Genomic DNA, 13414 nt, shown 5'->3' on the forward strand with positions numbered 1-13414 from the left:
ATAATATTATCCACAATTTTAAGACAGTCCCTTAAATAGAAAAAAGATTATTTTTACATAAAGCAAGAGGGTACAAAAGCACAGCTTTTGTAATTTTGGTAATATTGCAGTTCTACAAACATATTGCATAGTATGTGTAAGAAAATAGTTCCCATCTTTTTATATATACTTCTATACACAAGAAAACCATTAACACAAATGTTACAAAACAAAAATGGTTAGCAGACCTTACTGAGTAGTATTTGAAGCATAGGACACTCAGATTTTCATCCAACTTTCATGTGCATTACAGTGAATCAGCTGATAATTCCATAGTCTAAAGGTTGTGGGGTTTTAATTTTTTTTTTTTTATTTAGAAATTACTTGGAAGCTAAAAACAAAGCAAAACAAACAAATAAAACAAAAAACCCCTAAAAGATACATTGTGTTAGCAACCAAATATCTTAAACATCCTTCATGAAATCCTTCTAGACATTTATGGCTGTATCTTCCAAACATAACAACCCTCTGCATCTAAAATGGTTGAAAGTGAATTCTTTTATCCAGTCAATCCAATTTTGCAAGGAAATCAGTATAACTTCACTTCAAAGAAGCAATGTCTTTGCATGTTTTCTTAGGAACACCAAAAGACCCCCATATGCATGAATAGCAACATAATTACAAGACACTGAAAAAAAATTTAAACCTTGGATAAAAGTGAAAATCTACAGCTCAAAATGCTGCACAGATCTAAACTATGCTACATTTCATGTTGTAATTACAACTTTTCATCTCTCATTCCAAAAGAATTAGTAGAAACAGCAGTGTCATAGTGTTGGATATAACAGAAGTGTCTGTCTTTGGTCTTAACACTTAACCCATGGATGAACTGCAATACAAACCATACAGCTAACAGTGCTCAGAGAGGTTGGCTGATGCTTTTATTTTTCTCTTCTTTTTTTTTTTTTTCCAAATAAGAAAGAGACAGTATCCTACAACATGACACAAATATTTTTTACAGGAGATAAATCTATCATATATATAAAATACATGTAGTCAATAAGGTCTTTGCAGATATTTCATTGTTGTCATAAGGATGGCTATTAATTTTTTATTATGGTTAATGCACTGAAATCACTTTTTCAATACTTCCTGAAATCATGTGGGCTAGAAATACTTTTTGAAATAAAAATTGTTTTCTTCCCTTCTTACATTTTTCAATGGATTTAAAGTAAAACATCAATATTATGAAATTCACCAGAATATTATGAGAACTTGCTATTCTATCCCACAGGTTGTTGAAACTCTTAAATATATTCTACTTCATATTGATGGGACTCCAATAATGAATATCCTGACAGTGCAGAGCTAAGTGAATTTACTGGTTTGTTTTTTAGGAGTCCAATGTATTTTCCACACACGTCTTCTGAGTTTTCCTCGTATAAAGTGGCAAATTATTTCAGTCTTGCTGTTAAAATTAATCTAGTAATTTTTTTTTTTTTCTACCTGCCCATTCCCAACCAAGTTGGTGTGAAATTTGTTAAGTTTGGGTCCTTCCATCCAGTGAACAGAGACATTTTTTAAACAAATAACAGGTAAATATTCTCAGAAGGTGAAGAATAAACAAATAAGAATTTTTCAGTGGAAAATTCATGACAAAGTATCTGCAAGTCATCCTGCAGGTTTGTTTGAGGAGAAAAAAGCTCCTTAGCTTTTTTGTTACTTGTATGCAATTTGTAGGAAGCCGCATTTTAATTCAGCAAATAGATTAGTCACTATATTTATTCATCTTTTAAGCAACAGGTGTATGTAGGTGTGCACAAATCATGAATACACATAGATGTGTCCTCATATATATCTCTATACTTTTCCTCCTGAAATTCATTACTGTCACTCCACTATTCCATTACTTGTGTGCATAAGAAAAATGCATCTATTTCCCTACAGTTATAAGGGTGTGTTGTATGGCTGCACTTTTTAGTGTTTTATTGTCATCTTTGTCATCTGTAACTCTTTTTGTCCCTTTTACTATCTTCAAAATCCTCATGTTCTAATACATTCTCTTGCAATATTTTCTAGCATATTTTCTTTCAAAGAAGATAAATCTCAAATAGATAACAAGTCAGCTGTTAGCAGCCTTCTTTTGAACACATAAAATAATAAATTTAAAATTTTCATTTAACTGTTAAAACTAGTAAATACAGAATTCTTGCTATGGGGTAAAATTCACCCCTCTGAAGAGGGCCAATGGTAAGGCAAGCACCAGCTAAGCCATTGACACATCATGTGCTGGTCTTCTGCATAGGAGTGAATTTCACCTGGTGTGAAAACAGTCAGCCTTATTAGGTGTTAATAAGATGCCCAGGGAATCACTCTACTAGTTTCCTCATTTTTGTTTCTTTTCTCTGAAAAAAAAATGTAGAAATACCCACCTTGCACCATCTCCCCTGGCTTTAGAATTACTTTGCAAAAGCTCTCATTTCACTGGGGATCTTTAATTCAGAAGCCTCTAAAAATACAAGCTAAGTGATGTAATTTAAAGAATAGAATTAAAAAGCATACTTACCTCACACAATCAAGCCATCTTCCACATTAGGAAACATTTTTATATTGTTTTATTTTTTTGGGTTCTGCAAGTTTCAAGATACTCTGGTTAATCAATATTGTGACAAATTTACCAGCAGCATACCTAAGCATTTTTTATAAGATCTCAATTACCTATCAAGCCAAATAAGTGTGAACACTGATACAAGAAAGAAATCCCACATGAAACTTGTCAAAAAAGAAACTCACTAGTGAGATCTCAGTGCAAATGTGGCTGCATAATTTAAACACAGACCTGGTAAAGTCAACATAATATCGATGTACTTATAATACTGAATGTCATTTAATATGTGGTTTTATATATACTACTATTACTTTGAAACCTCAGCAGCAGATGGTAAACAAAAGAGAATAATAAATGTGAATGTCATACAAGTTGTTAGTGCACTGCTTCTCAGCATCACATTATTACCAATGTTTGCTCTGTGTTCAAGTGGCAGCAGTTAGACCTAGTCAGAAAATGGGCAAGATGTACCTTTGAAGATTTCTCATTTGGTTTTGTATTTGCCAATTTTAAGAACCTTGTGAAGAGCAATACACTGAGAAACAAACATATCATCAGAATTTCCTTCTTTACCCTCTTCTTCTTTTCCAGGAACTGCATGTTCTACTTAAAGCAATCACTTTACATGCAATGGCCACGAAAATATTATATAAGGTCATTCAGATCTGACAAATAAGAGCATGTCTTTTTAACTTTTAAAGTAATATTGCTGAGCACTTCCAAAATTTACCTAGTGTACAAAACCCTAGACTTAGTAGACAAATAGTAACAATAAATTTTTAAAGAAACCAAACTCAGGGAGGAATTCTGTCTCTTTTTGTATTAAAAACCATTTACTGAATTTGTTTAGTAAAGCAAGCATCACACAATGCTTTAAAATTTTAAAATTCAGGGATAAAAGTTTACATCCAAAAACATTAATGGAAAATTGTGCTTTCAGACAGTAAAGTTATATATCATACAGGGGGAACCAATTCATCTCTCCATCAGATTCTGGGTAAATTCATGTACTCTCTCTCTCTCTCTAGATATATATTTATGTGCAGTTCATATCCAGGTCCTGCAAAAATCTAAAACTATGTGCTTCACTTCAAGTAGCAAAGGCACCTGTGTTATTGTCCCTTTTGGAAAATAAGGTGATCTCATGTTGTAGGTTTCCTGATGAAGAATACATTGATTTCTGGACATGTCTCTCCCATCTCTGTCGAGTGGCAGCACCAGCCACGAGGGAAGGCAGCGCTGTTCTCCTGCTTGCAGTGGAAGGAGTTGCTCTGCAGGCCGCTTGCAGCGTCCAACGCGCCACGAGGGAAACTGAACTGAACCGTGAAGCAGAGGGATGGGAACAAAAGGCTCTTCTGGTGTGAGGATAAAACAGAGTCACTCTAGCTCCACAAACAGATGTTGCTACTGGACTGACATGTGGAGCCTGCTCCTGCTGGGGACAGGTAAAGTTTACCATTGGGGCAGGAGCAGAGCTCATAGATAGTCTGGCGAGGAGCTGAAGAGCTGGGTGAGGAGGAGGAGGAGGAGGAGGAGAAGGAGGAGGAGGAGGATGAAAAGGACCCCATTGGTAGGTTTCCCAGGCGGATTGTATCTGCATCTAAAAATATCTAAAAGAGGGATAAAAAAAAGAATTACATAAATTTCATTTAGCAGTGAGACATATTTTAAAGAAGTCCTTTGAGGCAGCTGTGATTTTTTAGAAATATATTTAAAATTTTAGAAATATTTTATTGAAAGTATTATAAAGATATATTAGAAATTACTCTTTAAAAATAAAAAAGCTGTCAGCATTTACTGTTTCTCATCTCTGAGTAGTAATTTCTGCATTAATAGTCATTATGACAATATATTCAATTACTTCACCAACATGCTTATTCAGGTACAAACATTATTATACAAAAACATTTTGACAATATTCTTGAATAGGAAGAATTTTCACTTGTACATTTTATGATTAACATTTATTCATTTATAGCAGCAGCATATACTTGCTCTGGCAGAATTTGTATTTTAATAAGTGTGAAGAGATATTAAAGCACATTCCCCAGTGTGTTCCTGTAAGCAGTTGAAAATATGTGCTGAACTGTGCTAAATTGTATGGGCTTAACAATACCTGCTTCCAGAGAATAATTAAATGAGGTTACAAAGACATAGGCACAAAATAAAGAGCTTCTTTGTCCTAAATTAAGAGGAGGAAAGATTTCAGGTTAAAGTCTTATTAAAAAGGTCATCAAGTTATTCCCATTTGTTTTTGAACATTGAATATGATTAAAAAATATTGTGGGCTTTTTTTTTTTTAATCTGCCATTGGAAATAAAATAAGTCAGTATGAAACTGTAGATACCAGTAACATTCATAAATCTTTGTTGAGTTCTCCAAAATTTACACTTACATTTGCAGAAAACCACAAGTCTTCTACTAGCATAAACAGATGAGTGTCCAGCTGCTCAGAATTTTTTTTTTATTTATGGAAAGAGTAAATAGCAGCTAAAGTAAGATCAGTCATTATCTCAGGAGCAGACTAAGAACTTCTAGAAGACAGGTAACAAATCAAAATGGCTTTAAGCTCTGGAGGTGACACTGTGAAGCTCAGGAAAAGATGAGTTCCTGAAATACTTGCTTGTGTTTTTTATATGGTATCTAAAATCAACAAAGCCAACTTGACATTGTTATACCACAGTGTTCATGGTACATGTAAAGAACCTGAAGAAATATGGAAAGTATTGCTTTTTTTTTTTTTTTTTCCTAAAGGAGACAAGCATTATTTTATGATGACATAAGTGATATATGGCAGCAAAGCAGTGTAGAAGCACTACTGAGCTCTTGCTGTAGATAAGTCAGGAATAGCAGGCTGGAAAAAAAAATGTCTGGATAAAATTCCATGCAGGGATTGATGAATATTCATATTTCCATCCACAACAGAAGCATTGTAAATGACTGGAATTATTGAAGGTAATATAGTCTGAAAGTAGCCCCAAAAACTATAGCTCCCCATCACTGTAGGTTCTCCAGCTCCTACAGTAATGTACTGTCATGAAGGAAATACTCATTAAAAGGGACAGAAGGGGAGACACTCAGAGGCAAAGGTGACATCTGCATGTCACAATGCCTGCTTTTATTCACATCGTGACTGATAGAGGAAGTGATCACAAAACTAAAATGCAGCAAATTATTATCTTTGTTCTGCAACTTATAGAATGATGTATTTATACACACATACACACAATGTTGCTTGGAAAGTCTAGGATTACAGGCCTGAGACAATTAGTAGTCATAACCCCTGCAGAAATAGTTTTTATGTAAGAAATGTGGATGGTGTTTGGAAAAAATTAATAATGTTCTGCTAGAATTACAGCTGGAAAAAAAAGATTACACATGTTAAAATATTCAGCTCAGCTAAGAGTAAACGTGAAAGTAACTATGGCAAATATAAAACAAAAAATAAGAGATGGGGAAAATAGTAACAAACTAGACACTAAGAACTGGTAAAATGGGGGAAGGAAACAAAAGACAATAATTAATGGAGTGACAAGTAATTAAAAGTATTCTTTCACTTCTCATATCAAGAAAAACAAATGGTAACAGGTCCATTATTAGACTAGTAACAATAGTTATCAATAGAATTTCATAAAACTCCAGTAGGGTTTAACAATGCAAGGTCTATGTAAGTATATCTTTTTTACTAAATAATGGTCAGCATAGGTCTGTACTTGGAGAAAGATCAAAAATTGATGTCAGAACATGACTGTGATAAAATACTTTCAATTTCAACAGTAACTCAATAGGATATTAAACTGGAGCCAGTAATGTCATATATTTTTAATTGGCAGTTCTTGATAACTTTTAACAAATAGAGCTAAAAAAAGAAAAAAATCTGTGTGGCCTTTTGGACTTTTAATACTGGCTTTCAGTAAGCTTTGTGTCATGGTTTAACCCCAGCCAGCAGCCATGTGCCACGCAGCCCCTCACTCACTCCCCCACCAGAAAGATCAGGAAGGGGATTGGAAAGATGGAGGCTGGAAAACTCATGGGTTTAGATAAAGACAGCTTAATAGTGAAAGCTATGCACACAAGCAAAGCAAACTAAGGAATGAATTCACTATTCCCCACGGGCAGGCAGCTTTTCAGCCATCTCTAGGAGAGCAGGGCCCCATGACACGTAACAGCGACTTGAGAAGACAAACACCAGCACTCCAAAGGCCCTCCCCTTATTCCTCCTTCCCCCAGGAGCTTTACATAGTGAGCCTGATGTCACAGAGTATGGGATGTCCCTTTGGTCAGTTGAGGTCATCTGCCCTGACTGTGCCACCTTCCAGCCTCCCATGCAGCCCCAGTCTCCTCCCCAACATGGCAGTATGAAAAGCAGAAAAGTCCTTGGCTCTGTGAAAGCCCTGCTCAGCAACAACGAAAACATCTCTTTATTATCAACCTTGTGTTCAGCACAAATCCAAACCACTGCCCATACCATCCCCTGTGAAGAAAATAAACACTATCCCAGCCAAAACCAGCACACCTTGATATACTTGGAATGCCAAAGGAGAAAAGAAGACGATTATTTCTGTGGAAGCTGGAGTCATTAGAATATTATATATGTAATAATAAAGAAGACTTCAATACAGAAGATATACGTGTAAGGAAATCCAACAAAATACAAGATGAGCTCTTTATACTTTTGGCAGATTGTGTGACTGGCCATTTTAATAGCTTAGCTGCAGTCATGATGGGGAAGGAGCACAAAAAATCTGTAAACAAAATTAAACGAGTTCTAAAAGAAATGTTTTGATTCAAACAAGAATTAACTCAAAATGTCAGAGGGCCTATGTGCCAGAGATCTGGATGGAGTCAAATCTCTTGAATTTTATTATTTCATTTGCTGTGAGCTCAATAATTTTTTGGTTTGTTTACATCAGGACAGTTACACTTCTAGAATCTATCATTGCAGGTGTTCTGCAGTGTACTGCTCCAAGGCTTTAATCCAGAGCACCTTACTCTGATGTGCATTACAACACAATGTAGCTCAGTTATTTTCTCATTAAATGAAATGATTTTTATAAGCATAGCTGTGCAGGCTTTTCCACTGGTACTTTCAAACTTCCCACTGTGATGTACAATCCAGGTTTATCTGGTATCATAATCCTGCCTGGTAGCTATCGAGTCCTGTCCTAGCCTGCATCCCAGAACATCTGGTAAGCAATGTGGATACTAGGGTCTGGTGTCTGAGAAAAACTGAACTGGCTTCCTAAGAGGTTGATAAATTTGACTGCAGTGAGTCAAATTTAATCATATCCCTATAGCTACACCCTGGTGAAGCCTGAGATGAAGAGGATTAATAAAGATGGTTTAAAGCCAATATTAAAATCCACCTTGTACATATGCTGTCAAGGTTATAAATGAAAGATGAAATTTAGAGAGCATGCAACATTGCTATCTGTTAGTTAAGCAGGAATCCAAATATTCCACCAGAGTATTCTAACACATGAGGAATTTCAGTGTGCATATTTGAAGATATACATTTCCTCTCCTCTGATCTGCTAGAAACTGAAATTCATGGCTGAAAAGTCCTCCAACAGCAGCAAAACTTAAACTACTTACTGTTTTATGCCTGATGTTATCAGGTGTTTAAAGAGAAGGGAAGAATTGGCAAGACAAAAAATTAAACAGTATGATGTTTCTAGGGAGCACAGTTGCTAGATGACAGTAGCTACTGGAAGTGCCTGTGTACATGATCTTTCTCCACTCTGTTTTGCTGTGAGAGGTATGAGATAAGCCATTTAATACCTCACATGCATCAAAGCAATGTAGGCCAGTCATACTCCTTCTGAGAGTCCCACTCCTCAGCAGATAGATAGGCACAAATAAAATCAAAGCCTTCATCCATTCTTGAAACATTGTAGGAGACTGACTGACAGATTGCAAGATGGAAAAGGCAGCAGCTACTAAGAGAAATGTTATTTCATGGAGAGCAGAATGCTGAGCAGCTTCATTCTCTCTAAACACTTAAGGTTTAGAAATCCCAGATCACTGCTTTCTTGTGTTCATCTTACTACAGATAAGAAGATATTAGATCTATAATATTTAAAAGTAGAAATGATTTATGACTGATTATAGTATCAAACTGAATCAGCCTGTAGTGTATGTGACAGGAAAGGAAAAATGGTACTCTTTTTACATACACTTTTTGCTAACAAAGATCTGCCATTCACCTGCTCATCAGACTGTATTGTTAATCTGAACACTGAAAGGGAAAAGGAGAGGAAGGGAAGCCAGAAAATATAGATTATCTACAAAACAAAGAACTAAATTGAAGGAGCAAACTTTCAGTGAGAAACATGTAGGCATGAGGTAAAAAATCAAATACTCATACAAGCCCTTTAATACAGAGATATGAACATGTCATGTATAAAATTCTCCAATAGATCTTAGTCAAGACAGCAAATGACAGTTTAAGATGATACAGCCAAATTAAAAACATAGGATTTACAGACAATGAAGAATTTTCTGTATCCATGTACTTTCCGATTAAACAGGCAATTTTATAGGACTGCAAAGGCATATTTCAGGTCTAATGTAGATAAGAAATGACAGGAAACTGGAGGAAATGTGAAAGAAAAGAAGGAAATCTGATAGGTGGATGCTAATCAACCAGTATGAGAAGACACTGTAGTGATGTCTCATTAAATAAACCTTTTGGATTCCCTTAAATATTCAATTATTCTGAATTACAGGAATGCAAGGTTTTTTCTTAGTCTTTTTGCTATTCTGCAAAGGCTATCAGAAGCATCCTACAAAGAGGATTATACAGATTAGGTCAGTAGATTCAACTATGTAATTTTCATATGCTGATGTGTTTCAATATTCAAGGTTAAGATGAACTATAGGGTAAATTGAAGTACTTTAGTTTGCATGGACCATTTATTCTAACACTTATCTGTGGCTTTCATTACATATAAATGAGAGTTCTGGGAAAAGGAACAAAAAGCCACAATGAAAAATTAAAATATTAACTTGATAGCATATATACTGGAAAATTTAAGCACAGGGTGGCACAATATCTGGAACAATACTAGTCATTATGATTAACAGTTTTGAGGAACAGTTTAACAGTGAAATTTATCTAATGACTGAGATGAAACGGAATATACTAAATATTCAGAGGAGACCAAAATATCTAGTACAAACTGTGTATTGACAATGTATTCTCTACAGTACTAGGATCAGCTGACCACAGGACAAATGAGATCTTCAAGCCTAAGGGTGGCCTGGTGTGGTGAATGTTCTCTTTGTGAAGATTATACCTGGTACACCTGAGCAGAACCACCCTGGCAGTGTCGCTCCCATTCCCATCTCCATGTTATGAACACAAATACTGACAACTGAACGAGAATTGAAAAATAACATATCTATACATTAAAAATAACACTGCACATTAGTGAAGTGTACAGTTCATACTTGAGTGGATGAATTTATGTTTCGACTCATCAGTACCATTGAGGTTATTTTAGGGTAAGATTTGATTTTAAGTACAAATTTTTCTAAGTTTAATACAAAAAAGTATATATTGGTAGTTCTGATTTATAACCCAAATACAATATATGGGTTTCTGCTGAAGAAAAACACTTTCTGGTGTATTTATTATTTCTGTTACAGAAGCAATTTTCAGTTTTTGCAAATTCATTCAGTCTTGGACAGATGTGACTGTGGTTTAGATACACAATCCAGAAAAGAAAATGTACTTGGAATACTTGTGCTTCATTAACAGAGTACAAAAACTTAATTACCATTCAAGTAATCATTGGATTAAAAAGTAATGTTAATTTTTTTTTAAAAAAATATAATAAATTATTCATTGCCTCTTTTACCTTTCTAATAAAATTCTTTCTGGTGTGGATCTTGAAAATTTGGCAATGAAAAAAAAAATTACATATAGGTGCTGTCAGTTAAATCGCTTTGCTTTTGCAGTTTTGTATTTTTGATTTTAAACTGGTCCAGAACTGTTTATTTCTATAAATTAAATTACACATGAATAACTGGTTTGAAAACGAAAGGCTTTTTAAAAAAATAGTATGCATTTGATTTTAAATATCCGTCAAAACATCCAAATAGAATTTTTTAAAACTATAATTAAAAAAAAAAAAAGAGGAAAAATTCCCTTCATTTTCACTAATCTCTTTCTTCACAGATAACAGTGAGAAGTCAACTGCTTAATACCATGAAAAGGCTTTGAAAACAAACTGCAGAACATGTATGAGATGATTTTTGGTGAATAAAAGTGGATCTTCGAGTTCTAGAGCCTGCCATTGATAATTGTCTATTGAACTCAATTCATGCATACAAACATTTAATTTTTTTGCATACATTTAATCTCAAACAAACATAACTTGGTTGAATAACTTAGTTGAATTGAACTAATCTATGAAATGCTTTTTGTCTTTGATCAGCCATTCCTGCATAGTTATGGTAAGCAGCGTGTACAACAAGGTAATTCAATTTCAGTGTATCTACTTAATTTAAAAAGTCCTGTATCTTTTTTATTTTCTGTTTCAGAACATAAAAACCATCCACAAAAATGCGACCAAATTTTTTTAAATGGTGCTTTTATTTGAACTTACAAGTTCAAATATATTGTATTGGGGTTATAACTCAGAAGTACCAATATATACTTTTGTGTATTAAATTTAGAAAAATTTGTACTTAAAATCAAATCTTACCCTAAAAAACCCTCAATGGTACTGATGAGTCGAAGCATAAATGAAGATTACTACAGTTTTATTAAATATTAATAAATATTAATTATTAATCTGTGTTAAATGCATGTCCTGGATTTAGAACTGGACAGGAGTATAGATCAAATGCTAATACTATATGCATTTTTTAGACTCTACAAAATAATGTTTTCTGTGTGTTTCATTAAATGTGCTGTGCTAAAACAGTAAATATAAACTGGGCCTCCTGTCTGCCACGCTGATTTTGAGTAAACTTTGTCTGTTAAAGAATATTACTCATTTTAATGTGACAGCTATAAGCCTTACCATAATGAGGGATAAGCCTCATTATGCCAGAAACAACAAAATATACTCTATGACAGAGTGTAATTTGACCAGGAAATACAAGGCCATAAAGAAGTAAATAGGAGAAAGGTCACAGACAAGGTGATTAATATGAATACATTTGTAAAAATGAGAAGCCTCTGTACATCTTTCTCCTCTTATTGACTCTATCTTTGACAGTCAACAGGATGCAATGAAAGTGCCAAGCCTAACTTACATAGCAGCCCCTTGGAAAGACACAGAGCAGCTGCTCAGGATTCCAAAGACCTGAGCCTACTGAGCCTTCTGCTTCAGAAACTGATGCAGCCAATACCCCAGAGTGCTGTGCAGCCCTGCAGAAGGACCTTGACAGGCTGGAGAGAAAGGAAATTCAATGAAGGCAAGTGCAGGGTCCTGCTCCTGAGGAGGAGTAACCCCATGAGTAACCAGCACAGGCTGGGGATTGAGCTGCTGGAAAGCAGCTGCACAGGGAAGGACCTCGGGGTCCTGGTGGACAACAAGCTGTCCATGGCCAGCAGTGTGCCCATGTGGATGAGAAGGCCAATGGTGTCCTGGGCTGCACCAGGAAGAGCATGGCCAGCAGGCTGAGGGAGTGATCCTGCCCCTCTGCTCAGCCCTGGTGAGGCACATCAGCAGTGCTGTGTCCAGCTCTGGGTTCCTCAGGACAAGAGAGACATGGAGCTCCTGGAGCAGGTCCAGTGGAGGGCAATGAAGATGAGTAAGGGATTGGAGCATCTCTGTTGTGAGGAAAGGCTGAGGGAGCTGGGCCTGTTCAGTCTCAAGAAGAGACATCTGGGAGGGGACCTCATCAATATCTATGAGTATCTGCACAGAGGGTCTCAGAGAATGGACCCAGGCTCTTCTTTGTGATGCCAAGCAACAGGTCCAGAGGCAATGGGCAGAAACTCTTTCACAGAAAGCTCCACCTAAATATGAGAAGGAACTTCTTTAGTGGGGAAACTGAGCACTGGCACAGATTGCCCATAAAAGTTGTGGATTCTCCTTCACTGGAGATATTCAGTGTTGTTGTTTAAATTTAGGGGGGGTCCCCGGGGAGTGCCCCCCGGAGACCCCCGGGGTCTTTTGGGGTCGTGGTGTTCCCGCGCTGGCAGGCAAGGAGACTCAGATGCCGGTGGGATGCTGATGAGGTGAGGGTTTATTCACTGAGGGAGAGGGGAAGGGAAGGGGGGGGGAAGGGAGGAGAGGGAAAGGGAGCATCAGGAGGCCTCCAGGGGTAGAGGGGCAAGAGGGGCGGAGCCTTCTGCCTTAGCATTCTTATCACAGAGGTTCAAAGGGGCGCGGTAACATTCTCCAGCCAATGAGGTTACAGATACAGGATACTGCAGGGAGGGTACAGACTTCGGATAAACCATACATTTTCCAGGGGTGAGCCAGAGCAAACCATTTCCATAAAATGCAATCCCACAATTCAGGAACCGTCTGGACACAATCCTGTGCTGTGTGCTCTAGAAAAACCCTGCTTGAGCAGGGAAGTGGGACCAGATGACCAAATGTGGTCCTCTTTCAACCTGACCCATTCTGTGATTCTGGATGGTCAAAACTATGATAATTAGTTGTTAGGCAAATGAGTGGACACCATAAAATAGACCTTTTAGCTTGCTAAACTTATAACTTTATAAAATTATGTGTTTCAGATTAAATTTGAACATTTTTATGTCTAGTAAAATCAAGTACTTACAGAATTCAAAATTAAAATGTACTTTTGCATTGCACTTTTATGTGAAAAAGCAGTAGTGAACTAGGAGTCATTGTGCTA

The 13414-nt window shown here is 36.2% G+C and overlaps 1 protein-coding gene across 6 annotated transcripts in view; it reads right to left on the reverse strand.

Annotated features, from left to right (window-relative positions):
• Positions 1-3624: 3624 nt before the first annotated feature.
• Positions 3625-13414, reverse strand: part of SGCZ (sarcoglycan zeta) — a 445512-nt gene continuing 435722 nt past the window's right edge. For all 6 annotated transcript variants that reach the window (XM_063402015.1, XM_063402017.1, XM_063402018.1 and 3 more), the window contains one exon: positions 3625-4197. In XM_063402015.1, the coding sequence (XP_063258085.1) occupies positions 3970-4197 (228 nt within the window). In that variant the 3' untranslated portion in view covers positions 3625-3969. The remainder of the gene's footprint in view (positions 4198-13414) is intronic.

This window comes from Prinia subflava, chromosome 7 (assembly GCF_021018805.1).
Source record: "Prinia subflava isolate CZ2003 ecotype Zambia chromosome 7, Cam_Psub_1.2, whole genome shotgun sequence".
In the NCBI taxonomy this organism is placed as follows: Eukaryota; Metazoa; Chordata; class Aves; order Passeriformes; family Cisticolidae; genus Prinia; species Prinia subflava.